The following is a 27,979-nucleotide window of genomic DNA, read 5'->3' as shown; positions in this document are numbered from 1 at the left end:
GGGGCGGGGCCAGGACGCGAGACTGGGTGGAGCTGGGAGATGAGAAGGGCGGGGCCGGGACACGGGATGGGGTGGGGCCGGGGCGCGCGAGAGTGTGGAGCCTGGGAGGGGCGGGGCCTGGATCTGTCCAGCAGAAGGGCGGGGTCTGCCTTCAGCCTCGTTCAAGCTCGCCAATCCGCGGGCTCGTGGCAGCCGCGGGCCCCGCCTCCTGCCGCCGCGCCGCATTGCTATAGGCCGGTCGAGGCTTCTTCCGGCCTGGGGGTGGGCCCCGCGCGGTGGCGGGAAAGCGGCGTCCGCGGCACCTTCTCCTGAGTCGCTGTGGGTCGGAGGCGGCGGCGAGTCCTGGGCAGGCTGCTACGCCACCATGGACGCGGCCGAGGTGGAGTTTCTGGCCGAGAAGGAGCTGGTTACCATTATCCCGAACTTCAGTCTGGACAAGATCTACCTCATTGGGGTGAGGGCGCGGGCCGGGGGCGAGCGGCGGGCGTTTGCCTCAGGAACCGGCGCCTGGGAGAGGCCGGCCCCCGGGGGTCGGAGCTTGTGCGGACGCCGCCCTCTCCTTCGTCCTACCCTCCTCTGCCCCCGCCTTTCGGAGGGGCAGCCGGGCGGCGGGCTCCGGGGCTCGGTCGGCGCGGGGGCGGGGCGGCGGCTCTGAGGAGACCGGGCACAGGTGGGAGCACAGGTGGGCGGAGAGTGGGATCGCAGGTGGACGGACAGTAAGATCGCAGGTGGGAGCAAAGGTGGGCACGCAGGTGGGCGGCAGATGGGATCGTAGCTGGGAGTACAGGTGGGTGCAGGTGGGAGCAGAGGTGGGCACACAGGTGGGCGACAGGTGGGATCACAGGTGGGCTCCGGCCTGTCCGGTGCCCCTCCCCTTCCTGGCCGCAGGGAGGTCGGTCATGCCTTTGTACCGTCTGAGCGGCTCGTTTTCCTTCCGCAGGGGGACCTGGGGCCCTTTAACCCCGGCTTGCCGGTGGACGTGCCCCTGTGGCTGGCCATCAACCTGAAACAACGACAGAAGTGTCGGCTGGTGCCTCCCGAGTGGATGGACGTGGGTGAGGACGGGGTGGACACGGTGCCGGCCTCCCGCTGGCGGAGGTGGGGGGTCCTTCCATCTGCTCCGTTGACCACTAATGGGCCGGAGTTAATGGTCCCAGACTCACCCCTTGGAGGCTGCTGCCCGCTGTTATTGATGCTGTGTTAGTTCGGGGTGTGTTTACCAATCTTAGTTCAGATTTTCGTTTTAAGATATTTCAACTTGCTCTAAAACTAAGGATGCTATAGGACCTTAAAGAAGCATTTGTTCTAGTTCAAGAAAAAAAATAAGTATAGTCTAGCAGGTTGAGGAGCAGAGTCGTTATCTCACGTGGTAGAGAATGCATGAAAATAATGCGTCATCCACGGGAGGGAGGGTTATTCGGCCATAAAGAGGAGTGGAGGACTGATCCCGCTGCAGCGGGCGAGCCCTGAGAACAGGATGCTGCGTGAACAACCAGACACACAGACCACGCATTTATTGTGACATTCCGTTTATCCGAGCTGTTCAGAACGGGCACACCCGCAGGGACAAAGCAGATGAGTGGCTGTCTAGGGCTGGGGTTTGGGGGTCGATGGATGGTGGGGTTCCTTTCTAGGGTGGTGAAAATGTTCTAGAATTGATTGAAGTGGTGGACGCACAACCGTGTGAGTGTACTAAAACCCACCAAATTGTACACTTTAAACCAGTGAATTGTATGGTATGTTAATTATGTCCAAATAAAGCTGTTAAAAAAACAGAAAATAATGCATCGAAGGTGCAGAGGGACTTCATCCTGAGCCTTTGCAGTCTTTTCCCCACCTGAAACATGAGTGGCTCATCATAGCAAAGAATCTTAATTTTATTTGGGGTGGGGGCATTTAGAATTTGGAAAGCCTCTGAGCAATAGTGATTGTCCCCTCCCTGGGGACATCTGGGAGTATGTGCCTCCTAGAAGCAAGGACACTGTCAGGCGGGCACTCTCGAATACTCTTGAATACAGTTTAAGAAGGACTGGGCATTTTCTCCTCCCTCCCCGTCCTAAAGGGCAGAGGGACTCTGGCGGTCCTGAAGCCTAATGGGAAACTCATGCCTTCTGCTTGGAAGGGCCTTGTTAGCGGGGAGCCCCCCAGGCCTGGCCCTATTAGCGCGGCATCCCCTTCTGGCAGTTTTGGTGCATCCAAACCCAAGGCGGTACGGGCCAAGAGCCAGAGTCAGAGAGCAGGCGTGGAGAGAGCGAGCCCGAGCCTTTTCCTGCGCCTGGGCCTTGATGTGGTGCGAGGTGGTGAAACATCCTCATCAGACGTAGGCCCCGCCCAAGGGCCAGCTGCCTTCGGGTTCTGCGGCTGCGATTAGTCCCACCTGTTCTTGGACCTCCTCTAAATGGAATCAAGTGTGTCAGCTTTTGTCTCTGGCTTCTCTTATTCGATCGATGTTTTTGAGATTCGCCCCCAGTGTTGTGTCTGTCATTACCTCACTCTTCTGTTTCACCCGCTGGATGAGGATGCCACAGGTTGGTCCCCCATTCTTCGGTTAGTGCATGTTTGGGTTGTTTCCCATTTTGGGGTTTGTGAATGAGGCTGTTGTGAACATTCTTGTCAACGTCTTTTTGTGGATGTATGTTTTTATTTCTCTTGGGTAAATGAATACCTAGAGTGGTGGAATTCCTGGGTCATAGGGCAGACTGTGCTTAACTTTGAAGGAAACTGCCAACCAGCCCTCCAGAGTGGTTGAGCCATCGTTAGAATCCCGCCAGAAATGTATGAGCCTTCCCATCGTTCCACATCCTTGCCAGTGTTCGGGGTTGTCCTTCTGATTTACCGCAGGGTTTGAACAGGTGTTCTATACTCTGCTTTAGATGATAGAAAAGCAAAGAATCCGTCCGCCGTGCAGAGATGTGCGTGGGGAGAGGGTAGTAGGGAGTTACCCAGGCGAGAGCTGAGGGAGGCTGAGCTGGTGGTGGAGGTGGGCACGTGTGGTCGGAGTGTAGGGGTGTTTTGAAGAAAGAATTAGCGGGATTTGCTGACGGACAGGCCTTGGATCTGGGAGAGGAGTTAAGGATGCCCGCCAGGGTCATCGGCTGAGCTGCAGACGAGGTGGAGCTGCTGTGTCCTGGGACAGGAAGGCTGCGGGAGCAGTGTGTGGGCTGCACTGGGAACCAGGAGTGGGGGTTTGAATGTGTCACCCCGAGGTGCCTATTAGCTATCCAAGTGGAATTAATGTGGGCAGTGGGGCCTGGAGTCAGGAATTCTGAGAGGGGCTCATCTGGGGATGTAAATTTGGAAGTCGTGAGCATGTGGTGTTTCCAGGAGGCAGGAGGAGATCACAGGGGCTGTGGGTTTAGGCAGTGGAGAAGGGGCGGGCACCTGAGCTCTATACCCCACTGTTGAGAGGTCAGGAAGAGCCGGAGGGATCAGCGAGATGAGAAGAGATCTCCGAGTGGTGTTCCAGCCACGAAGTGGTCAATATGCTCCAAGGAGGACTGACCCTTGTCCGATGCGAAGACTGACGTGTAGCCGTTGGGTTTGGCTGGGCCTTGGTGAGCTGTGTTGGTGGCGGGGCGGGATAGACCCCCACCCGAGTGGTTGAGGGGAGGAAGTTAACGCCAGTGTCAGACAACTCTTGAAGTTTTGCTGTAAAGGGCGTGAGAAATGGATGGTAGCTGGAGGAGGATTGGTGTCAGGGGAGGGTTTTCTTTTTAAGATGGAGGATGTTGCAGTAAACTTGATGGAATGGTAAATAGTGACCGAAACAGTGATCATTCAAGAGCGAGAGAGAGCTGCTGGAGTGGTGTCCTGGTGGGAGAGAGAGCAGGGTCCAGTGCACGTCCAGGAGGCTGTTCCTCCTGTGTGGGGACAGAGGCAGGGAGGTTGGGAGATGTGGTGGCAGGAGAGTGCAGGCTCAGCAAGGCCTCGAGGAGAGCCGGGGCGGCAAGATGAGGAAAGAAGGCACGAAGAGGCAGGCAGGATCGCAAGTGACGGGGTGAATGGACCCGGGACGTACAGTAAGATTGCAAGATGGCACCATGGGCCCCCAGAGATGGATGGTCAAACATTTAAAGTGAGACCGCCCAGCATAGTTGCGTCTGTGTGTGTCCCTTCGCCACAGTGGGCAGTCCAGACTCAAGACTAGGGTTTCCTCAGGCCAGTGAGACAGGAGCGAGGGGCAAGGCAGTTGTGGCACGTGGGGAGGGGTGCTGCTGCTGCTTGGGGCTGGGCTCAGCGGCTGGTTCCAGATGCCCGGCTTTCAGCCCTTTACCCTCACCCCACCCCCAGGCCGGAGGGGCGGTAGCTGTAGATTGTCTCGCTCTCTTCTGAACTAGGCTTGCTATAGATAAGTAAATCTCTCCAGTCACTGGTTACTTTCGTCACTTCTTGCTTCAAAGGTAGAAAACTTTGCTCTTTCCCTCAGAAAAGAACTTCTGACTCTGGCGTTCTTTTCAGTAATATTTCCTGCAGGTCAAAGCAATAACAATAACAAAAATTTACCACCTTCTCTAAGAGAAGTTTTTGAGGAAATAGGCCCTGAATCACCTAGCTAGTGACATGTTATCCCAAAAAGTGTTTTTTTCATGTATTTGTTAGTTGACTGAATAGGTAATATAGGCACTTGGTAAGTTTGGAAGATTTAAAAAAAATGTTTGGGTTATGGTGATGGTAAAATGTATTTATTCACTTCTGAAATTTCAGAGAAGTTGGAGAACATTAGGGATCACGAACGAAAGGAAGAAACTTTTACCCCTATGCCCAGCCCTTACTACATGGAACTCACCAAACTCCTGCTAAATCAGTGAGTATCTCTCAGTTCTTAGAGCCCACAGGCGACATGGAGCTCACGGTTCTCACCCCCTAACCGCTGGCTACCGAGTGAGCGGTACCCCTGGGCCCGCCTCCTCAGATCCGTGCTCTGGGAGCCGTTTGTGTGTGGACGTACGCTTGCCCCCGGTCTTGCTCGCTCGCTCCCTCGTTCTCGTTTTTCCTCTTTGCCTCCCTCTCCCAGTAAATCCCTTGGTTCTTTCCCTTCTGCCTCCTAATTCATTCGACGTTGGACCCCAGTGTGGAGACTCCGTCACACCTCGGGTGGCAGGCTTTTTCTAACTCCACGTTCTATTAGTAAAGCTTCCCCCCTTTTTCTCCTTTGGGCGCGTGCATTTGAGTCTAGCACGTCTTTCACGGGAAAGGCCCCAGGGCTCACACTTGCCGCTGACCCTGAGCTGTAAGGAGGGCCTCTAATAGCAAAAATGTGCCCTAGCAGCTTCTGGTTTCCCTCCATCCAGTTCTGGCTCCCACCGGCCTCTCCTTCGTCCTCCATGTTGCAGCTGGAGTGGGCTCTTCGAGACGAAGCTCCCTGTGACTGCCCTGCTCCTCACGGCCTCTCCAGGCTTTGGTCTAAAGCCCTGGGCCTGGTGGTCAGGGCCCTGCACAGCCTGCTCTTCCTCCTCCTTTCACTCCTAGTGCTTCCTCCTGCTGATTCTCCAGCTTCCAGCCTCATGTCGGTCTCTTTCACTTCTTTATACACCAAGGTCCCCAGGGCTTTGCATATGCTATTCCCTCTGCCCAGTAGGTCCGTCTGTTCCCTGCCCCTCTTTTGGGTTAGCGTAACAGGTACTTCCTCCCAGGTTAAGTGTACCTGTCCTCTTGGCAGTTCTGTACACCTCCATGGCATTTGTCAGCTGTAATTTCTTATCACTTGTCTAGCTGTGCTCTTCCTCCCACCTCAGTTCTAATGGGCAGGGACTGTATCTTATGTGCACTAGCACAGTGCCTGGTGCTCACAGGTTTGTTGAATGAATGAATGAATGTATGAAATCTGGGAGGGCCGGGCAAGTGTGGATAATTTTGCTTGGGAGATACTTAAAATGTAATTTGCAAAATGTCAAGCTTTTGAAGCCCTGAGCACCTTTTAATTGATGGATTCAAGGGCAGAACTAGAAGAAAAATTCAGGAGCTCCCTACTGCCTGCTGTAGAGCAGAAGGGCCAGGGGCCCACTGAATGGCACTGCTGAATGCAAATGGAAGTTGGGGTGCATATCATGGACTCGTCCTTAAGTTGTCATGAGGCTGCAGGTCACAAGACACTAAGCATACAGCAGACTAAGCGTGCCACTAGACAGAGGAGACAGTCGTGTATGCTGGAGTTCCCAGTTTAGATGGGAGAGGTGTGAACCTGTTAACCAGCAACCACACTGCGGTATTAAATACTTTTCAGAGTGTCAGGATGCAACCCTAATGCCTGGTGGTGCCAGAGAAGGGATCCCTGGCTTGAAGGATGAGGGAGAATTTGCTAGGGGAGAGGAGTGTAAGCGGAAGGCACGAAGTGTGAAAGGCACGGTGTGTGTGGGGCAACAGAGAATGTTGGGGCATGCATAGAATGTGGGAGGGGAGGGTTACCCTGTGGTGGAGAGTCCCTGGGAGGGTGTTCAGGCAGGGGTGCATCATCCGCTGGGTCTGAGAGCCTGCCGTGGCGGTGGGGAGTGACTCGGAAGGGAGAACTTGGGAGCAGAGATGAGGGGCCTGTTCATCCTTGGTCTCTGAAATTCAGTGTATTATGTGTGCAGTTCCTATTGAAAACCTTGTTTCATAATTTTTTATAATTCATTCAACTAAGGGACCTAATTTTGCCTTTGTTCTGCAGTTCAGTTAACAAGGAGCTTTGTTCTTTAACCTGCTGTTCAAAGCGTAAAATCCAAATGTTTGGGTCTTAAATAAAATCTGCTACATAGAATTGATGCCACTGGTTCTCCATTTACTAATGACAGCTGAGTTTAGCAGGTGGCGGCCATTTCAGCTTACCCTAGAATGCCTGGTGCTGGATGACGTTGGCTTCGGCTTTTATCTTCTAGGTTGTCTTTTCCTTCAAAGGTTAACGTAAAATATATTTCAAACAGGAAGGCTGTCATTGCCCCTCACCGGCTCCAGTTCAAATTTTTACCCAGAATTTGCTGTGTATAGGTGTGCTCAGTTTATGCTCAGTTATGCAATTTGTGACTTTTGTAAATGTAGTTTTTTTTTCTCTGTAGAGTGAGGCAGTACCCATCCTTCAGGGCTTTTGTGAGGTAGAAATGCTGCGTAGTGCTCAGCACAGTGCATGGCACAGAGCCTGTCGTCATCTTTCTCCGGTGGGTTGTAAGCCCTTGGATACGGACAAGCTATGAGCAACAGAAGTCATGACCTCCAGCCAGCCCTTGAAACAAATTCGTTCTAGATGGAAATTCTCTAGCACGGAACACTCAGTTATCCTGAGACAGACGATGTCCAATTTAGAGCTTGTTCCCCGATCCCTAATTTCTTTAGGTAAACAGAAGTCCTGGGACCATAGCCTGCTATGGGACAGTTAACGTGAGCACAGATAACTCTGTGGATCATGGCTGCCTTTCCCTGGCACCAAACTTAGCTGCTAGAAATGCTTACATTTTAAAATTGAAAACAAAGCAAAACAAATTTTGAGTCTAGAACAGCTCTTGTATTTTGCCTGAAACCGAGCAGCATTTCTTAAAAAGCCACTTCTCCCTGGACGTTGCTTTAGTTTCCCGAGTGCTCTTATGTGACTGATTTCACCTCTGGCTTCCTTTAGTGCTTCAGACAACATCCCCAAAGCAGATGAGATCCGGACCCTGATCAAGGATGTGTGGGACACTCGCATCGCCAAGCTTCGGGTGTCTGCTGACCGCTTTGTGAGGGAGCAGGAGGCACACGCCAAGGTGGGTGCGTGGCTGGCCCTGCCCCCGCAGCTGCGCCCCTCGGAGGCCCGTGCGGGCCTGGTGCTGCTGAGCAACTTCCCAGGGCGTCCTGCCCGCTGAGGCTGTCGCAGGCAGGGTTACTAGCTGGGCTGGGCTTTTATTATTGGTTTCTTGTTTTTATTCAGATTTTACCTTTTTCTCAAAAATCAAAAACTCGACCAACCCAGCCTGTTTCCTTGTTTTAGCTGGATAACTTGACCTTGATGGAGATCAACACCAGTGGGGCTTTCCTCACACAAGCGCTCAACCACATGTACAAGCTCCGAACAAACCTGCAGCCTTCTCCGAGCACCCAGTCTCAAGACTTCTAGAGAAAGACACATCTGTAAAGGCCTCGCATGTGCTGCTGGAGGCGTGCCGGGTGGTGTGGGAGCGCTCGGGACGGACAGAGGTACTGGAGTTCTGGAGTTTCAGAACCATTTTTGAGTGTGTGGCATACGTGTCATGAAGTAAGGGATGGATTCCTAACATGGTGGGGAAGCAACAGGTCTGCGCTTAGGCATTAAGGCGTTCTCATTCCACATCTGTCCCGAGAAGCCAGCTGTTCTTTTATGGGGGAAGAAAAAAGCTTTGGCAAAACAAGTTCTTTTTCTCAGCAGAGCCTCAGGTCTCCCGTACGGAACTGTCACGTGTGGGTGAGTGCTCAGCGACATCAGGTGTTGCTTTTAAAAGACAGTAGGAATGGCCACATGGCCTAGGGCCTTTTTTTTTCTTTTTGATCCTGATCTCTGGGCTAAATTTAGAATCTCCTTACAGGGGTTGCTCAGAGGACAGCAGATAAGCAGCTAGTGACGCTGGTCAGTGTTTACCACCTGAGCCCTGAGACACAATAAAGATGGCAACCCAAATCTCTTTTGCGATCTTTTTCCTGCGTAACTAGCAAGTAAAAGGAGCGAGCCATGTGGCTAAAACGATCTGATGGACTGAAGCGAACGGTGTATTGCAGGCGACTGTAAACTTCAGACCGGCACTCTGGGTGTCTCTCGTTCTCTTGGCTGCTTCTGGTTAAGGTTTAAAGGGTCGCTTATCAAGGGGAAAGTCAGGGAGAAACTAATTCCATGTTATCGGGCACACGAACGACGCTGTCTTCACGATGCTAAGCAGGAAAGTTGGACTGATACCACTCTGCTCTTGATGGGCTGAGGGGAAAGCTTTGTTATAGGTAGCATGGCTCAAATAAGGATAAATTCTTTTTCTTCATAGGAGAAAGTTTCCAATTGTAGCGTTTTGCAACCGCTAAGTCCCTTCTAGAAATTACATTACCTCGCGAGGGGAAATGATTGTCTAGTCGTGGTGAGCAGGTTCTATAACCACCTGGCTTTCCGCTGTGGTGCCATTGTTAAAGCAGTAGCATGTTATCTCGAGGGCTTTCTGATGAGTGTACATATCTGATCAGCTGAACCTAAGGAATGTGTGGTGCTCTTTGCCCTTCCTTCAGTGTTTCAAGTCCAAACTCACTCCAGGTTACTCGACCACTACTTCTCGGTTCCAAATCGCTACCCAGGTGTCCCCCTGACAAGCAGCTGTGACTGTTTCAACACTGAAGGGCCAGACACAGAGGGATTAGGACACAGAAGACCTGGTCTCCATCATTTCAGGTGGCTGTTGAGAGGGTTGCTTTCAGATGACAGGACTTGCCTTTTTACCTCCCTCGGGATCCTTCAGATTTAATTTGAGGAATCTTGCAGTGTGAAGCCACGTGTCATGGTGTCATGGTGGAGGTCAGGAGTCCTGTGTATCTCGGCTCTCACCCCATACCACCTTTCTCTTCAAACCTGGCTGAGGCACAACTGAATCTGTCTTTATGTTTTACCTGCAAAGCTATAAAGCTGTTGAGCTTTTTTTTTTTTTTTTGGCCTTATTATAACATAAAAAAGATTTCCCTCTGAATATGATTTAGGAAGATTTTATTTTTTTGGATGTTGTCAGAAATTACAGCAATATATTCATAAATACCTAATTACTACATTCAACAAATAATATTACAATACAATTAATTCAAACAAGTACACTTAGAACAGGTTTAATTTCACAGCATCTAAACTGCCCCCAGAGTGACCGAGGCACCGTCCCTCCTCCCTCCCATGACCGGTGACTGTTCTAGCTATTAAGCACAGGGTACATACCAAGTAACACAACCAATTAGCATGGTCTTCCTCAGGTGAAGGCAGGGTTAGGAGTGTAAGTCAGGCGCTGGAGAAGGAGTGGGGGCAGGCTACTGCAAGTGTAGGAAAGTCAATAGCTTGGTTACTGAGAGAGCAGGGGGTGCTGCTAAGTGGCTAAGAGACACTTGGAGAGTAACAGAATCGGCCTGTGCTGATCATCTCCATCTTGTGGTGGATCCTTGGAATTTTCTGCACTTTAAAACACGGCTCAGAGGGAAAGGGGGTATCTGATTTAATTTCTGAGATTTGGCAGCACTGTCAGCTACTTGAGGAAAATACCATTCCATATACAAACTTAAGATGTCCTGGGTTACGATTCTTTGCTGCTAGAGCTGTGGGCTCCTTTTAACATTCTAATGGAGTATACCCTTACGGAAATTCAAAGAATATTAATGCCAATTAGATGTTTTATTTGCTTTAGAATATAAACTGTTGGAAATCCTATCTTGGTCACTTATCTGAGATGATGTTCTAAGATCATGATGTTTTGTCAGTTTGGCTCTGATTATATGAAACAAAAATAACTCCTTTTCAAATGATCAGATTGTGTAGTATCAAGTTTGGGAAAGCTCTGGTTTGTTTCTAACGATCTGATTAAACGTGGAACCACACGATTCCACTTTGGAAGGTGTCCTCACAAGTGTACTGAGATCCTTTTCAGAGGACAGATGGCAGCCGTCTCTTCCAGATGCTGTAGGAAGACACGAGGTCGCAAAGGACTGAGGTCTTCGCGACAATCCTGACACACAGCTTGCATGATCAATTCTGGAGCCAGCCTGGGGTGCTTCTGAACTTTGTCCTCTCCACTACGCGCACCAGCTGGACCAAAGGCTTCAGAGCTTGCATGGCAATTTTTGTTGAACTCAAAATGAAAAGAGACTTAGGTGCTACCGTTTTCTTTCAGAATCATCTAAAAACAGGAGTTTTCAGATAAAACTTAATTATTGGATGGAAAAAACCATTACTGGGTTCTATGTCTTACTGGTGCACTTTTGTTTTCGAAAGATGCTTTCTTACCTTTTTCTTAGTTAATTCATGCTACCTTATATTCTGATTGTCATATTACTTCTTGAGCCCAAGACTATGAGTTCTCCACAGAGGTGGTGTGTGGCAAGGCAGAGTGACAGAGAAGCTCCGAGGCAGGGGCAAGGGGGGGTTTTCAACTGGAAGGGGAACAAGCAGTTATTCTAGCTCGGTGTGCACAGCTTCACCCAGCCCCCCAGCCCCTCACGAGGCGGAGACCGCCCCTGTGACGGTGCGCGCCTTTGTCCCACGTGCCACGAGCCTCTCCCATAACAAAAAGCCCAACCGAGGGCACTCCCCTCGGACAGTGAAGATGGATGGGGCTGTGCTTTCCTGCAGAGTTACTGGATTTCCTTTTCCCTTTTGCTTTAGCCAAGGCCATTACCAAAGCCGATTAGCAAAGGCATCCAGACGTTTTCTGTGATGGAGGAGGAGGACTGTGAGGGGAGGGCTAAGATGGAACTCTCAAGCCTTCCGACCAGAAGCAGCAAGCAGATCCTAGAGAGAAAAATCAGTGCTATTGTGCCCTGACTGCTGGCAGCAGAGCTGCCTCTCCCCACCTGTCCCCACCTGTGGAACGTGCTGTGTCAGTGTCTTTGCAGGGGAGGCGGCCCACAGAACAGCCCTTAGTTCTCCTCAAGTCGCTTCTGTGGAGAGGAAAGCGCTTGTTGACTGCTGATAATACTGGCGGCACTTTTTGTCTGAGTTTGCTAATAACTGGAAGATTCTTGGCAGACATACAAAGCAAACTGTGTGGGAACAGATAAAGCGACACAATGCCATCTGCCAGCAAGCTGTTCCGCACAGCTAAGGTCTGGGGCTGAGGGCGCGGCCGCTGACCGCAGTGAGCGGCCTTCTGAAGGTCAGCCAGCCCTTCCCCTGGCCCAGGGCAAAGTGGGAGCTGCCCCTGCCCCCTGGCAGACCAACCCCTGGCTGCTTTGGCCTCTGGTTCGGGCCCATTCAGGCAAGATACCATCTTATCTAGATTAAACACTGCCCGAACGAGCAATAACTGGGGCAAGAAAGGAACTGCCCGCTGCTTCGCAGTGAGATGGCTAGCCCAGGTTTGAGCCTGCAGTAAGTTCCAAAGGAGTTCAGCTCAGCCGTTGTTTACCCTACTTTCAGGCTTTTACAAAGCTGCCCATCTAAATGAAGCCTCTAAAGTTTCTACTTTGCACCTGCTCTCAGACTGCTGTAGGACACCTTAGAATGCTGTCACAGAGAGTGCTCACTTCCTGAAAAGTCCTCGTCACAAAGGCCCCCGTCCGTGTGTGCACTCATAGCTGCCTGGTTTCCCCTAGACCAGCCCCCCTCACTTCACAGCCACTGCTGCTGTCCACTACTCGCGGCCGGGCCGGGGTCCAGGAGGGACGCATGGCTGTCTACGTCGCTGTCTGGTGCAGCTCAGAAATGAAGTGCTCGCACAGGCGCCAGTGGCAAGCTCTTTCACTTTTCTTCTTCTTTAATTTTTAAAAACACTTCAATATTTTAATGTCCTGACCAGCAGCAGTACAAACACTAAAAGCAAGGGTTTTTTTTTTTTTTGCCCAGAAAAAAAACAAAAAAACAAACAAAACCCCCAAACAGGAAAACAAACAAACAAAAATCCCCCCAAACCACATATTAAAAATGGCAGGCTTTTTATAACAATAATTAAAGTAATAAAAACATACAAAACTTTGTTTTTTAATATATATACACAGTACAAGGCTGAAGCACCTTTGACTTTTCTCTCAAAATTTACGTTTGTATGAAAACACCGCCCACTGCAGTAACAATTTGGTGGGTGTGAACATGTCTACACAGAGCGCTGTACATCGTCCCCCACGGAGTAATGAAAAGGTACCTTCAGTGTGTTGATTCGCTTTATCTTTAGGGAAGAGCTTTTCCAGGGAAAAGCCTTTGGGTGAGGCTTCAGGACTGCCGCTTTATGTGCTCCTAGGACCTGTTGCTTTGATGGGAATTTTGCAGACAAGTAACTGAATAAGCCCTTTACCTAAAATGCACCCCACCTCCAGTCAGCGGAAGCAGGCCTCGGTCCCGGGCGGAGTGAGACCGACCCCGCCCCGCAGGAAAGCAGACCTGCTTCTTGCGCACAGGAGTATGGCAACACAAGAAACAGAACGCAATTAGTTTGATCCAACCTGACACACCAGGGGCTAGAAATGATCAAGTTTTAGTGTTGGTAATGGAGCCTTCATTTTCAGGTTAAAAAAATAACGACGTGGGGGAAGAAAGAATGTTTAAAACCGCCTTTAAAAAGAAAAAACTACGGGCGTCCTACATTGGTTGCTCGCTGAATTACAAAGGTGATTCGATTGCATTGAAGTCAAGGCGAGTTCGTTCTGTTTTCTGGAGCCTGGAACCCTTTGCTTCATGCATGGCACATTCTCATTTTTTTTTTAAGCTTCAAACCTCCCAGTGAAAAATATTAAATATTCAAGGTAATAAAATAGATAATATTTCTATACTATAGGTTCGGCCTAGCGCAAGGGAAACCGTCACCTCGGATATCCCTTAAAATAACCCCTAGGCCAATGCAGTGCAGGCAACGCAAGGCACTTCCGTAAGTGATCCAGTTCTGCCTGGAGGCGCTCCCTTTCTGACACAATCTTCTGTTTCTGGCTCCTCAACTCCTGGAGAGAGAGAAATTACGTTAAACAAACTCACTTCACACTGCAAGGAAATGTGTGTGACGCACAAATGGGCTGGAGGCCCTGTGGAAAGGCCAGTCTTCACTGCTTTGAAAAGCCCCTGCCCAGTTCAGTATCCTCACAGCAGCTTCTGGAAGAAGCACTTCAAACTGTCCCCAGAGTCTTGGATCCCTGCAATACCCACTCTCTCGCATAGTACCAGTGTCTCTGCTGTCTCAGCTTCAACCCTGAGGGTTTTTTTTTTTTTTCTGAGGAAGATCAGCCCTGAGCTAACATCTGTGCCAGTCATCCTCTATTTTTTTTACACGTGGGTCGCTACCACAGTGGGGCTGAGGAGTGATGTGGGTCCACGGCTGGGGTCCAAACCTGTGACTCCGGGTCACGGAAGCAGAGTGTGTGGAGCTCAAGCACTAGGCCACGGGGCTGGCCCCAACCCTGAGATTTTAAAAATTAGCCCTGATATTATAAAACACTTGCTACTGCAGGAGTGGCCAACATGTGCAGACCTGGTCTGAGGCAAGCCCCACATCCTCGCACGCTGGGAGCAAGGCTGCAGGCGGGTAGGAGACAGTCCACTGTGCCTCAGTAAAATCCTCTTCCATCCTCCTTAGCAAATCACAGGAGGGGGCAACTGATGCCGGCAACAAATTATTCCCCTGAAGGGATATATAAAGAGCTTCCACACCCTTCCAGGATCAATATTCCGCAAATTTTCCTTAGCTAAATCTTGAGTAATCAACTGACTCCTGAATTTCCCCACTGAGACTACGAGTCTTGATGTCTTACAGAGCAGTTCCCCACAAAATTTGTCAGTATGGTGCTCTTGAACCCAAACTTGAAAGGTTAAACAGAAAAAGCACAGTGTGTTTTAAGAAAACCCCTGAGGAGCAGATCTTGAGTCCTTGTCCCCAACACTCACCGCCATGCTGTGGGAGAGCTGCTCTGCCGTGAGACTGAGGCTGTGGTGCTGGGCCTCCAGCCGTCTGCACTGCGTCTGCAACACCTGCCGCTCCAGATTTTGCTCTGAAAAGACAAGTGATGCTGATGTGTTTTCTGTACACAGGGGCGACGGCTTGGCGTCTCCCTTCTCTCTCGTCTTCATGCTCTCTGGGCCACAATGCTCCCAGCCCTTTGAGTTGCCCTGGTAAATCCATGAGCGTTCCTAAATTAAATCCAGCCCAGGGATCTAGTATCAAAGGGCAACTTAAGGGACACAGGTAGGAAGGAAGTAAGGGTGAATTTATGGCCTTAAAAATGTATTTCTCAAAAAGAAAGATAAAAAAATAAAGGTTAGGCTCGGAAGCTTTTAAGCTGCTAGGCCAAGTGAACTGGGAAACTGAAAGAATAGTTTTAATTAGAAAATTAAAATCTCTGCCTTCCCGAAACACTGGGCCTGGTTTTAACAGCAGAGTGACGTCAGCTCTTCAAGGCTAAGTCCCTACTTTATACAGAGCGTTTAGAGAGTGAAAGCCAGGCAGAGAAGCTAGGACAGTCATGATAGCAAAATAAGGTACTACCACAAAATTAGAGGCTGACACCACTTAAGGACAGACGTTACAAATCTCAAAGGCACTAACAAATCAAATTCAGCAAGGAGGAAGCAACACCAGAAAACATCAAAGTGAAAAAAATAAGGTCGTCGCCGCCATGGGTAATAGGAGATACATGAGTGAATTTTTGACAATCAGCATCAACTCAGCAGCAAATGGGAACCCTTGTTCTTGAATGGACGGCTTCTCAAGCTTCACAAACAAGAAGAGAGCCCCGTTAGAGCCTCTATCCAACAGCCTAGAGGCCCTAGGCGATGCAGTACGACAAGAAAACATGTAAAAATTCAAAGAGAAAGAACTAAATTTATGTGGAGGTCTGATCATCTACGATTATCTAAGGAACAAAAACTGACCACCAGACGGAGCAGAGCAGAGCACCGGGAGTCAGACCCGGGCATGTGTGAGGACGCCGCATAGCAGGCTCACCCCAGGGGCGGAGGCATGCTGTAAACCACCAGGGTGACAGGGTGTTCAGGGGGAAAGATAAAGGAAGATTTCTACCTTATTCCACAAAAGGAATTCCCAAACAAGGCACCCGGAAAAGATAGAGACATTTCATTTCACTCAAATTAAAAAATAATGTTCTATATTGCTTCTGGATATGTAACATATGTCCTTAAAGAATAACAACATTTAAGGATCCCATTCAAGGGAGGAAAGGAAGCAAAACGTAAGCACTGATACTTTGGTAGTGGCTACAGAGGCATTCTTTTTGTTAGTCTGTACTTCTCTGTTTTAAAATGCTTATTTCAAAGTATTTCAAATGATTATGAAATTCATAATCAAGTGTTTATATTTAATATTTACTATATCATAACACTTGATAAAAATTGAGTCAGGGAGTGGTGGCCTGGGTTTGCTAGCCAGTGGCCAGCACTCCCCAAGTTGTCAAGCTGCTTCCCAGTCCTGCCAACACAGCGAGGATGGTGGGTACAGAGGGACCACGGCCAACCATGTCAGCAGGGCCCAAGGGCCAGGAGCTCGCATGCATAGTCAGCACTCTGCTCCAAAGAGGTCCCTGCCGAGCCGTCTACCTTGCCCATCCCACTGCAGGGGGGGGACTGGGGGCCTTTGCTTCTCCCTGCATCAGTTCACAGCGCCACGGCCTCCGTCTAAGCTAGGCACCTGTGCAGGCATTTCAAAGAAGTGGAGGCGCAGGGAAACGAGGTGCTAGCAGCACAGGAACAGTGCCAGAATTCTACCAGCGCCCAAGCCTGGTGACGCACTGGTGCCGCTCACCCTGAAGCAACAGACCAGCGTGGGAGAGGTGTGCCCGAGTCCCCTGGCGCTTGCTTCACCAGGAAGCCGGCGAGTGTGCACTCACATCCTGGTGGCTGGTGAGGGCTGGCCTCCCGGCACAAAGTGCTAGTTCAGCAGGGTGACAGAGCCTGGAACGGAAACCCACCAGCCTGGAGGTGCTTCAGATGTGAGGTGGGCTCAGGCAGTGACCAGGCCTGGCTAGTTAATAAACTTTCCATTTTCCAAGACCCTTGTACGTAGCCACAAGTGTCAGGGCTGAGCGAATATTGAGAAGCAGAAAGAGCAGGGCCCAGGTTTGGGCAGTCACACTGAGTGCTGACAGGCGCGTGGCACTGAAATTTCTCCAGTGAGAATGGCCCCAGCTTCATCCACAAGGAGTCCCGTTATAAGCAAGCCTGGACACCTGCAGAAGCCTAAGGAACCGTTCCTGAAATAGGCAAAACGGCAGAGGGAAATTTACCTGCCGGCATGTTCATCTAGCAGTGTCCCAAGAAATGGAATTGCCAGTGCTGTCACCTAGAAACAGTCCCCACTGCTGGCAGCGAGGTCCTGCACTCATGGGTCTATTAAGCTTTCCTTCACTTTCTTTACCGGGCCACCCCCTCCCCTTTGTACCTTCTATATGTTCTTGGTAAGCTTCTAAAATTGCCTCAATCCCTTGCCACTTGCGCCTGGGGGGTTCCTCCTCATCCTCGTCTCCGTCTTCATCGTCCTCCTCTTCTGAGTCCTGGTCCACCTCCTGCACGAGGGGGCCCTTCCTCACGGTGGGGGGTTCCTGCTGCCCGTTGTGCTGGGGCAGAGGGAGCCGACCCGAGGACTGCAGCTCAGGAATGTTGTAGTGGACGGACGTGTCAACTTTGTGGTTCTGCTCCGCAGACAGCACAGCGACGCTCCCTGGGGAGGAGAAAACATGCTGGTCACCGGGCCTGTGGGGGCGTGTGCTGGGAGAGGGAACAGGGCATGCTGGAGAAGGCCTGGGTTGCCCTGCCTTGGGCGACAGAGCCAGTGACTGCAGGTCTCACAGCGACCAGAAGACGAAGCATGGAGACGCCTGTGACCTTCAGAGATCAAAGACGGCACCATACAGAATGGTTACGAAGAGCCGTAAAGACAGCAGCAGACCTGGATTCCAATTGATCATAAGGTGTGTGTGATCCCAGCGCAGTTAATCTCTGAGCTTCAGTGTCTCGCTCTGTAAAATCGTGGGTCTGAGCTTGGTCTATAGCTGGCCCTCATAAGGGTCAGTCCTGCTCCCCGTGCAATGGAGGGACCTCAGTCCCTGAGCACATGCAGTGTCCTGCCCCCACCAGGAGAGCTGGTAAACCGCTGCTGGGACCTGTTCAGATGAGGTCTGCTCTGCGTGCGGCGCAGCCCTGCCGCTGTAGTTCTGACAGGTGCACGCTGCCTCCCTGGGTGGACAGCAGCGTCTGAGTGGGAGCTGCTCCATCACAGGACGGGTTCAGCTCAGACTGCCGTGGGCTGGACGACCCGGAGACCTGAGGGACTGGGCATTGGGACGTCAGGGGAGGCCAGAACCATGCAAGGTAGGCCAGACGGGCCCCAGGGCTGCAGAAAAGCCTGGGAGGAGAGGCTTGGATGGAGCCTAGAGCTATTTCACCTAGTTATCCAGCCAAAACATTTCCTTCTTGCAAAACAGGATTAATTCAAGTAAATTCACGAGAAACATCCAGTAAAGCATCCTCCTGACTTCCAGCAAGTCCTTACTCCATGGGTATTACCACATCTGTTGACAGCCTTACCTCAACCTCTGAGAAAGATGCTGCCCAACAGCAGACCCGCGTGTCTCAATGCTTACCTATCTATTCAGCTTTCCTAGCTTGCAGTCATGAAAATTTAAAATGGTTGTGGCCTAATAAAGTCTTTCCTTCTGGCTGTTGGAGTATACGGACTATTTTACCCTCAGTAATTATTTAACCATTGAGCATTCTTTTCTAATTTTGATTTGGTGGGAATAAAACGTGGCCACCCTTGTTCTCCGACCTTCAGTGATCCCACCAAATGTTCAAAGGGAGTGAACCTGGGGCTCAAGCGTGGGGCTAAAGCAACCTCTGTCACAAAGTGCTCACTGGGGCTGCTGGAACGAACACCCCCCAGGTCTGGGTATCAAAAAGTGGGAGATTTCCAGGTTGAGTCTGTTTGTGGGGCGCTGAGAAATCACTCAGCTGGAGGAGTGGATCTTTTTTTTTTTTTTTGAGGAAGATCAGCCCTGAGCTAACATCTGCGGCCAGTCCTCTTCTTTTTGCTGAGGAAGACTGGCCCTGAGCTAACGTCCATGCCCATCTTCCTCCACTTTGTATGTAGGACACCTACCACAGCATGGTGTGCCAAGTGGTGCCATGTCCACACCCAGGATCCAAACCGGCGAGCCCTGGGCCGTTGAATTGGAACATGCACACTTAACTGCCACGCCACTGGGCTGGCCCTTGGATCCTACTCTTGACTGAAAGGCACCTTGCCTGGCCTTACTAAAAGGAAGTGCTTCTACCAAACTCAGCGGCATCACCTGCTAATTTTCTTAAGTGTGGTCCGCAGACCAGCAGCATCAGCATCACCTGGGCACCTGCCAGAAATGGAGAATTTTCGGGCTCCATCCTGGACCTGCTGAGGCAGAATCTGCCTCTAACGAGCTCCCCAGATGCCTTGTGCACGCCAGGTTCAAGAAGGGTGAGCCCACAGCTGCAGCTGCGTGACTGCAGGCGCTCTAGGAACATTAGCAGCTGCGACAGAAACCCAGGAGCAGAGGGGGATGGGCCGCCTCGTTACCTTTATGCTTCTGCAGCGCCTTCTGGGTGGACTGCAGCACGGACTCGTGGAACTGATGTGCAAACTCTTCTGCTATGAAGGGCTCCCACGGCTTGCTCTTCCCGTTGATGCTGTGGGACAACGGCACAGGAATGTCCTTGGGCGGAGGGCCCCGGATGTAATGAAGCATGCTCAGGCTCTTCTTGCCCCCAGGGGCCTCACTCAGCCTGGGCTTCTCGCTGCTGGCAGGAGCTGGCTCCTGGACTCGTGACAGCTCCTGGGGCCGGAGCTGTTCCAGTCTCCCAGGCTCCGTGGCCTTTGGGACATCAGACAAGGAAGCGGCAATACCCACAGGCTTCTCCACATCCAGAGAGGCTTGCTGCGTGGCTTGTTCTTTTAGAGAAAGAAAGCGAGGAAAATGTTAAGAGCTGCAAGTGAAGAGGCGGACCCTGACCTCTAGAGCTTACACTTAATAAAGACCTAGTACAAAGGACCAAGACTCGGGGGGCCGTTTAATTAAATGTCAGTGCGCGCAGTGTGGTCTGAAGACGGGGGTGTTTAGCAGCAAGTCCATCCTTGAAAGGTGCCCCAGGAAGGCATCTGGGAAGAAAAAGAATCAGAAGCAGCAAGTCGCTTCAAGTCATCCGAGAGAGAGGAAGTTACGTAGCCCAACCCGAAAAGAAAGACCACATTAGGAGCTGAGAGCAGGGCTGGACCACAGAGATCTCCCGCTCCATTCCGCAGCACAGCGAGGTATAATCAAAGCCGTGAGAGAGAGAGGATGTGAAAGCAGGCGCTGGAGAGACCTGCAAGGCAGAACGAGCAAGACAAAGATGCAGGAGAAGAGCGCCAGCAAAGGGCGGACGGGAGCAGCAGAGCCGAGGCAGCAGGTGCGGAAACCCGGGACACAGGGCCACCACTGGACTGACGGTGGCTACACCTAAGCTGACCACCAGACACAGCTCTGAGGAAGCCGGGCCCTCTCAGCTCTGAGCCCTGCCTTCCAACTCTCGCGCTCCGGCCCGAGGAGATCCTTCAGTCGTGCAGGAAGCTTGTACAAGATGGAGAGCAGCACTGTTTCCAGAAGGAAAGATTCAGGACGAAGACCTTGAGCGGTCGCCTCCGACCCTGGGCAGCCCACAGGACAGTCCCGGGCGGTGGCGGATGGGGCTGTCCTTCCCGCCCTGGGCCTTACCGCTCAGGGAGACAGCAGGACTGTCCCTCGGAGAGTTTCTGAGCGAGTCTGCCACTGCTGCTGACAGGGCCTTCTGCTTCATGGCATGGAGCATTGCAACAAGTTTCTCTTTGTCTGTGAGAAAAGCAGCCTGAGATTAACAAGACAGTTGCATCATTTCTGAGAGGGAAGGGAGCAGGAGTCTGGCCCAGGCCGTGACTGGCAGGTACAAATCCTTTAAACCAAGAAAAACGCAAAGCGAGCACCACAGGGACGGGCTGTGTTAAAACGAAGAAACTTTCATTTTAGAGTGAGCCCAGGTTCCTCTCGACTTTTACTAGGCAACATTTCAGATGTATTCCAAAAATAGCTGTGTGTGTGCGGCGAAATAATGGCTATCTATGATCTTCCCAGGGGGCTTCTGAGGATGTATTTGTACTTGAAAGACAAAAAAGTTGGCCCCAGCACAAGGAAATAACCCTGAAGATCCACACACCGCCCAGGAAGCACAGGCTGCTTCTGGGCGCACTCTCTTCCCCGGCCGCTCCCAGCACACAAACGTAATTCCTACGCGGGCTGCCGTTTACTGAAGAGGAACACAGACCTCTGGGACTTTTGATGCCGCAAACTCCTGTTGCAGTGGCACTTCTTGCTGACTGAGACTTAAGTGGCCACATCACCAGTGGCTTCCTCTAGGAATTAAGTCAGGCAAAAAGATGCTTTTTACAAACAAAACTACGCACGTTCTCAGGGATTTGTACTGGTAATCAACACATCAGCGCCCCTTTAAGGAAAAGCAAGAATTCCAGCTTACTGGTTAAGAACAGAGTAAACTCTACACCCCAATAATGAAATAAGCGGGCTCAAGCAATTGACCAACAGGCATTTCTGCTTTCCTTCTGCCTGCCTTCCAGAAGCGACCAGGTCTCAGCGAGGGGACTTGGACGTGTGCAAATGAGCACACCAGACAGTCCAAGTTCTCACCTGAACCAACACCCCGGCCCTAAGTGTGCAAAGGAAGAGGATCCCCCAGGAAGAGATGAAGCCGCAGCCTTTCTTCTACACTACGGATTCCAGGCCAAGAGTCGGCCTCACGTGGCTCTGCCTGGAGGCGCACACCACCCTCGGCCTCCTGCCGTTGAGAACGTGAAGCCCAGTGGGCCGTGGCAGCAGCCCACCAAGAGGAAATGCCCACCACCGTGGAGCTGCAGCCCTGCCACAGGAGGGGTCACCAGACCTGCCTTCTCAGGTGCTAGGAGGTCTGACAAGTGACAAGAATAGCCATCAAGCTCACGGCAGGCTTTACATACAGAACAAACACCAGCGAGCCTTCAATTCCAGCAGGGACGCAACAAGAGAAGACAGGCTTTGAATGGGGCGATCTGAGTTTCAGAGGGAGAGAGGCGGGATGGCGAAGAGACACGGGCAGGTCTGTGAGAGCAGAGCAGCTGTTTCCTTGGGGAGCCAAGAGAGCCCCAGGACTGAAGCATTTTCAGATTCCACCTGCCGTGTGGGCCCAGGACACCCCAGGACTCCAGGGGTCCACCTGCTTCTCGGAAGCTCCCAGCCGTCCTAATGAGCCCCGTCCCCAGCAGGCCCGAGCCAGGCCATACCTTTCCTCTTCTCAGTGCTGATGTGGGTGAGGTTGAAGACGGTCAGGAACTTCTTCTTTTCTTCAAAGTTGGGGCTGTTGTTCATCTCGTCGGGACTGTAGCGGGTAGACAGCGCCAATCTCGGCGAAGGTGTCTGTCGCTTATTCTGAATCGTCGGGGGCGAGGGGCTTCTCTCTCTCAGCATCCGGCGTCGCTTCCTCCGCTTCTGGGTCAGCAATTCCTCCTTCTGCTGTTGGGTGGTCAAGCCAAAAAGTTGCAAAAACTCTAGCTTCTAGATTGGGAAAGAAAACAAATGAGTTTGAAACCACTGGCGGTGGCGTGCTTCCACTGTCTCAGGGGCCCCTCCTGGGGTCCTCAAAGCCCGTGTGCTGTGGCCAACTCTGTGTCGGCCAGTGAGGAGGACCCTGCCGGCATGCCTAGACACCTGCGGACAGCAGGGAAATGAAGCAGCGCAGGGGGATCCCAGTAAGTGTGGGATCAACTGGGACGGTGGGGAAGCCAAGAGGCAGACATCCATGTGGGCACCAGCAGTCCAGCCCATAGCCTGACAGCAGCAATGAGAGCTCAATACCTCAGAGGATGTGTCCAGTTTGAGGGGCGGCTGCTCGGCCACGCAGCGGAGGTGGGCCCTGACCTCCTCCTCATCACTCTCATCGTAAGAGTCATCCAGATCATAGTAGTAGCCTGGTGGCAAAAACACGTTTATTCAGCTAAGCAAGGAGCCTTGATTGACCAGTGGATGTGGGGTACCCCTGTGATGTGTGTGCAGACCCACCTGTCAGACCGGGCCCTGTTGGCCTCTTTGAGCACCCCAAAACCTGGATTCCTTTCATCCCAGGTGGAAAAGTGCATCAACCCCCTAGTCCTAGGATCTTTCAGGGATGGCAGGCACCAGACTCCCCTTGGACCCACAGCCCCCGAGTGGCCAGGCTGTCCCTGGGCTGACGCTGCTCCCTCAGCAGGGTACCATTCATCACACAGGCCCAGGGCCGTGTCCATGGCAACGCAAGGCTGTTTGTGCACATCCACTCCCTCCTGCTGGGGCCATCTGGGCCCATTTCCCAGCAGAGGAGAGGCACACTCGGGTCCCTGTCCTCTCAAAGGCACAGAGCACACATGCAAACGCACGTGCAGAGAGCAGCAGCAGAACCGCCGTACCCAAGGGCACCGGGGGACTCCCCCATTCTTCACAAGGTGAGCGGGGAAGAAAAATCCTCTTTGGGCCCTAAGCCTAGCCCAGACCAACACCCAGGAAGACCTGGCCCTGGCCCCAGATTCTGGCTAAAAGGCTCAATTCTATGTTGCACAGGCCCCAGGCTTCCAGCAGGAAAAAGGAAGCTGGTCTGGAGCCCTCGCTGCCTCCTGGTCAGATGGGGGTGCAAGTGGGGGACAGCCACTTTCACCCTGGGCCTGCTCACCTATTCTTGGCTCTTTGCAGAACCCAAGGAGCTGCTGGCTGGGGCGCCCCTCCCCTGGCAAGAGCAGGAGCCAGAGGTGGCCCGATCTCCCACCCTTGCCCCCACCCCGCCTGCCTGCAATTGATGGCGGCAGTCCCATATGAGGAGCCCCGCTGCGCCCAGGCCCACTCTCTCGACAGCTTCCTCCCGTTACACTGCACTATTAATATTTAAAACCATCTTATTAGCCTCTGTTCATCATTTATTAATTGTGCACGTCTGTAGAACTGTCTTTACAGACAGGCTTTGATTCGGCTTTTTGGGACAATATGCATTGTGGCAGGACAGGCAAGCAGCCCTGGGTGTGTCTCCCCAGCGGAGGTGTCAGGGAGCCACACAGATGCCAGGGACCTGCTCCCTGGCGCTGCTAGAGCCCCAGAGCTGTAAGCAGATGCAGGGGAGGGAGGGGCTGAGCAGGTGCCCTGCCGTTCCCCGGGGCTGGGAGGTCGGGACACCCAGGGAGAGCAGACCTTTCTCCTGGGCCTCTCGCCGCCTGCGCTCCTCCAGATCCAGCTTGCTGACCAGCCTCCGGCGCTGCTGCAGAAACTCATCGTAGATGTAGGCAGGGTCAGGGCCCCGTGGCGCTGGGGGCCGGTAGGGCGACCCCGGCTTCAGGGGCCCAGTGAGCTCCCCGAAGGTGGCTGGCTGGCTGAGGGAAGCCCGCTGCTGGCCCAGGATGGTCTGGGTGGACTTCTCGAGTTCAGCCAGGAAGGGCCCAGGCCCGTGAGGGAAGGTCTGGTGCTCCAGGTTCCCTGCCTCCCGTGGGGGCGGCTGGTACTTGTCCAGGGGGGTGGGCTCGCGCTTCCGGGGCCCCTCCTCTGCCTTTTCCGGGCAGTAGACCCGCTCCACCTTCACCAGCGGGACGGCCGCCTGGCGGCTGGGCTCGAACGGGGCAGGATGGCTGTGCAGAGGGTGGCTCTCAGGGGCCCGCCGTGTCTCCAGCGTGCTGTCCATCAGGGACACCGGGTTCCAGAGGGCTGTGGGCACCGAGTGGTGCTGAGGCTTGGGCGAGATGAGGGGCGGGGGCCCGCCAAAGTGCTGCGGGGGGTCTCGGCTGCCCGGTTCATGGCGGGTTGGTCCTGGCCTGGGGGGTAAACAGACCAAGCCATCAGTCACGGGAGAGCAGGGATGCCAGCCACCCCCAGGACTTCCAGGCTGCCTGCCAGAGCCCCGGTGCAGAGGCAGCCTCTGAGACGGCCCAGATGGGACCCGAGAGAGCCAGAGCTGGAGGGGCGTGAGGCCTCCTGAGCCCCTGGACAGGGGCTGGAGGGAAGGACACGCTTCCACGTGGCTCTACTTCCTCTTCGAACAACTCAAGGCAGCTACGCGTAACCGACTTATGAGAGGACACGGTGGGTGGACACTGCTGCTGAGAGCAGAGAAGGTCTCAGGCCCAGGCCAGACCTGCCATCTGTCGCGTTTCTCACTGGGACCTTGCAACAGCTCACTCTGCTCCACCACTTCCTGAATTCCTACAAACTCCATAAGGTCAGACCCTCACCTCTCTTCCTCAGGGAGATCCGTTCCGTAGAGAATAGAACAGGGCTCCTGTGCCCAGCTCCAGACACGCCCAGCAGTGGGCAGGTCATGGAGGGCAAGCTGGACACCTTCCACTGGGCCATTACTCCCCTCTCCTCACTGTCCTTGCAGACAGCAGCAAGACAGACAGGCTTCTGGGCCCGCTCAGCCCAGGGGGGTGGGGAGACCCATCTCTAGGGAGACCCTCACAGCCGGGGCGGGCCTGTGCTGCTGCTGGCCCCCAGTGGTCCCCGTCAAAACTGCAGCAAGGCCACGTGGTCCCAAACCAGCAGCTACACCCCAGGGTCTTCCAGAACTGGGGTCGGGGCCTGACCAGGGGGCCAGGCCACCCGCTGCAGCACGGCACCCCTCACATGCAGGCAGGGAGGGAACTGGAAGGGACCGCCCACCAGACAAGCAGCTCTGACAGCAGTTGGACTGAATGGCTCTTTCCTCAGTGCGTTTAAAACAAGATTCAACTCAGAAGGGGCTATTTGGCTGTTGTTTTTCTAAAGCTTATCTGTTTTTTTAAGGGAAGCTCCGTACTGCCCAGGCGACCCAGGTAAAAGTCTGAGGGGATGGAAGGAGCAGGGGCAGAGGCCACGGCAGGCATTTGACCAGGCTCTCTGAGCTCTCCCTGCCTGGCCAAAGGGGAGGGACATTCAACCACAGCCGCCACGGCTCCTCCTGGTTATTCGCGAGCCCAGGCTGGGAGACCGCCCCAGCGCCACTGCACCCCACTCAACGGAGGACAAGAGAACCATAGCAAGAAGGTGCGTGTCCTTACGCAAACAGCAAAGGAATAAAAGCCAGCAGCAGAATCATTTCACGCACTGCAGCCCAGCACTGAACGGTTTCCTAGCTCCTGGCACAAGGGCCCATCAGAACGTCAAGTTCGCACTGCTGCAGGGCCGAGCATGCTGCCAGCTCAGCTGGAGCAGAGGCCAGGCGAGGGTCAGGCGCCGTTTCCCCTCCACGCCCCAGGCCTGCACAGGGCCGCTAGGTCCTGAGACAGAGGCCAGCCCCGCTGGAGGCAGCAGCACACAGGCCTGTGCTTGCCTGGGATCCCGGGGCCCGAGCAGAGGAAGATGCCCTCGGGAGTCAGAGCACCCACATTTAATTCAGAGATGCCAGACATGGGCAGCTGCTCTCCCAGGGCCCTGGGAGCGAGCGGAGTTAGCGGGGCAGAGGGTGCTCACAGGCAGACGAGGCTGAGCCTTTGTGACGCCTCAGGGTGGGCCCAGAAAAGCAAAGGGGACCTCACTGGCCATGTCGGGCAGCACCGCCGTCGGCAGAGTGGGCTGGAGGCTGCAGGGAGAGCTGGCCGGGGGCCTGCGACAGCTCACTCCCAGTCACGCCCAATTCGCCAGCAAACCCCCTTGCTGCCCTACTCAGGGGACGCCAAGGCAGGGCTGGTGGACAGGCTGGCCGAGCCCAGGACACGGCAAGAACGCCCGGCAGCCAGCCAGAAGCCGGAGGAAGGAGGGAGGGAGCGAGCGGACACTAAAAACACCCCAGAAGCCAAGAGCTGGAAAGACCCTCAGAAATCTTCCCATCCACCCTCCTGTGTGCACAGCTGAGGAAACTGAAGCCCAGGAAGGAAAGCCGTGTCCAGTGTCACTGAGGCCTGGCCAGCTCCCCCCACCAGCGCTCCTGGAGGGCCTCAGCCCGGCCCTTCAGCAGCAGCCCTGGAGGGACGGGGGCTGGGGGACACTACACCAGGTGACAGCCAGACCAACAAGGGAGTGGGGAGGTCCACGGGGCGGCAGTAAGAAGCGGCCCAGCTCACAGGCAAGTGTCAGCAGCCGGGGGTCCCAGGGACAGGCACAGAGGCCTCCCGGGGAATCCTCTTATAAGGGAGCTGGGAACTGGGTACACTTTTTACTACAAAAGCAATAAAGTTAGTTTTTCATTTAAATAAAAATTAAAGGCAGTCCCTTTCTCATTAAAAAAAAGTTTGGGCTTGAAAGCAGAGGGAGACGGAAAGAGCTCTAACCATCAAAGCTTCTCCCTCATGCTCTGAGAGTGCCATGGGGACACACGCAGCGGGGTGGTGGGGGAAGGGCCCCTGGCTCTGGACACAGGCTTGGTTGGCCTCGTTAAATAGGGATGGGGCACCTCTGAGTGACCCTGGTTCCCCCTCAGAGTCTCTGCTTCCTTGTGGGCAAAACGGGATTAGAAGATGAAGATGAAGATGAAATGGAACGAGACCACGGATCCAGGGCAATCCGCAGGTGCTCGATACGACTCTGAGCAAACCCGAGCGTGAAGACACCCACACCCCCTGCCCCTGTGGGATTCCCTCCCCGCCCCTGCAGGGCCCCACCTGGCGCTCTCCGGCCTGTGCTCTGCCTCCGGGGGCACCGGGGGCCGGCCCATGTCCAGGTGCTGCTCCAGCACCTGCTGCCGGAACTCCGACACCTGTGACTGCCGGTCCTCCTTCTCCTGCCGCAGGCGCCGCTGCCGCGCCAGCCACTTCTCCTCCTCGTTGGTGCGCTGGATCAGAAGAGCCGTGGCGGCGCTGCTCCCCGGCAGAGAGAAGAGGCCGTGGTTGGAGAGCAGGCTGGGCACGGCGTGGTGGGGGGCGGGCGCCGGGTGCAAGGGGTGCGGCACGGGCTTGGGCGCCTGCAGGCCCGCGTCCTTCAGCTTCTCTGTGGGGAGAAAGGCCGTCACGGCGGGAGCTCGCATGCCAGGCCCAGCTGGCGACCGGCCCCTTTGCTCCTGCCCCCAACAGCCCTTCAAAAGGGTCCTTCCCACAGACAACCGACAGGGGCCTGAGGGGCGCGTGCAGGAAGCGCTCGGCCCAGGCAGATGCCGGTGGGCGCTGGAGCAGGCCGCGCAGTTCTCAGGAATCGTGCTGGCCGTTGAACCAGCTAATACTGAGAATCAGACTGTAAGTGCTTACAATAGAATAAAATACGTTAAAAACAAAGGTAAAAAAGTATTCTAAACCAGCACTTCCTAATGCTTTTGCTCCATTTTACCTCATGCATATTCTTGAACTCATCTATGCCTACTATATCTGAACCGTGGCCCTGTGCCTCTCTC

At 53.5% G+C, this 27,979-nt stretch overlaps 2 protein-coding genes and 1 long non-coding RNA gene across 16 annotated transcripts in view; 2 read left to right on the top strand and 1 right to left on the bottom strand.

Moving 5' to 3' along the window:
• Positions 1 to 85: 85 nt before the first annotated feature.
• Positions 86 to 8,602, top strand: GINS2 (GINS complex subunit 2). 2 transcript variants are annotated; one of them, XR_002806876.2, is made up of 6 exons: positions 86 to 454; positions 941 to 1,055; positions 4,705 to 4,804; positions 7,589 to 7,715; positions 7,940 to 8,145; positions 8,511 to 8,602. XR_002806876.2 is itself a non-coding variant. In XM_023637442.2 (5 exons), the coding sequence occupies exons 1-5, from the start codon at positions 365 to 367 to the stop codon at positions 8,063 to 8,065; spliced, it is 558 nt and encodes a 185-aa protein (XP_023493210.1). In that variant the 5' UTR covers positions 170 to 364; the 3' UTR covers positions 8,066 to 8,602. The 2 variants fall into 2 exon arrangements, 1 of the variants encoding a protein (XP_023493210.1); XM_023637442.2 differs by having other exon boundaries at positions 170 to 454; positions 7,940 to 8,602.
• A 1,042-nt stretch (positions 8,603 to 9,644) lies between these two features.
• Positions 9,645 to 27,979, bottom strand: part of GSE1 (Gse1 coiled-coil protein) — a 407,880-nt gene continuing 389,545 nt past the window's right edge. For 12 of the 13 annotated variants that reach the window (XM_005608471.4, XM_023637434.2, XM_070262131.1 and 9 more), the window contains 9 exons: positions 27,258 to 27,582; positions 23,884 to 24,497; positions 22,528 to 22,640; positions 21,957 to 22,227; positions 20,365 to 20,478; positions 19,191 to 19,562; positions 17,022 to 17,300; positions 14,516 to 14,619; positions 9,645 to 13,578 (listed from right to left, as the gene is read on the bottom strand). In XM_005608471.4, coding sequence (XP_005608528.3) covers positions 13,444 to 13,578; positions 14,516 to 14,619; positions 17,022 to 17,300; positions 19,191 to 19,562; positions 20,365 to 20,478; positions 21,957 to 22,227; positions 22,528 to 22,640; positions 23,884 to 24,497; positions 27,258 to 27,582 — 2,327 coding nt within the window. In that variant the 3' untranslated portion in view covers positions 9,645 to 13,443. The remainder of the gene's footprint in view (positions 13,579 to 14,515; positions 14,620 to 17,021; positions 17,301 to 19,190; positions 19,563 to 20,364; positions 20,479 to 21,956; positions 22,228 to 22,527; positions 22,641 to 23,883; positions 24,498 to 27,257; positions 27,583 to 27,979) is intronic. The other variant, XM_005608472.4, reaches the window with a different exon arrangement.
• On the top strand, positions 24,732 to 26,860 carry LOC138923395 (uncharacterized). Its single transcript, XR_011436944.1, has 3 exons — positions 24,732 to 24,901; positions 25,465 to 25,704; positions 26,327 to 26,860. It is a non-coding gene; the product is annotated as an uncharacterized lncRNA (long non-coding RNA).

Source organism: Equus caballus, chromosome 3, assembly GCF_041296265.1.
Source record: "Equus caballus isolate H_3958 breed thoroughbred chromosome 3, TB-T2T, whole genome shotgun sequence".
Lineage (NCBI taxonomy): Eukaryota > Metazoa > Chordata > Mammalia > Perissodactyla > Equidae > Equus > Equus caballus.
The sequence above is the reverse complement of the archived record's forward strand: the minus strand, read 5'-3'. Positions and strand labels throughout refer to the sequence as shown.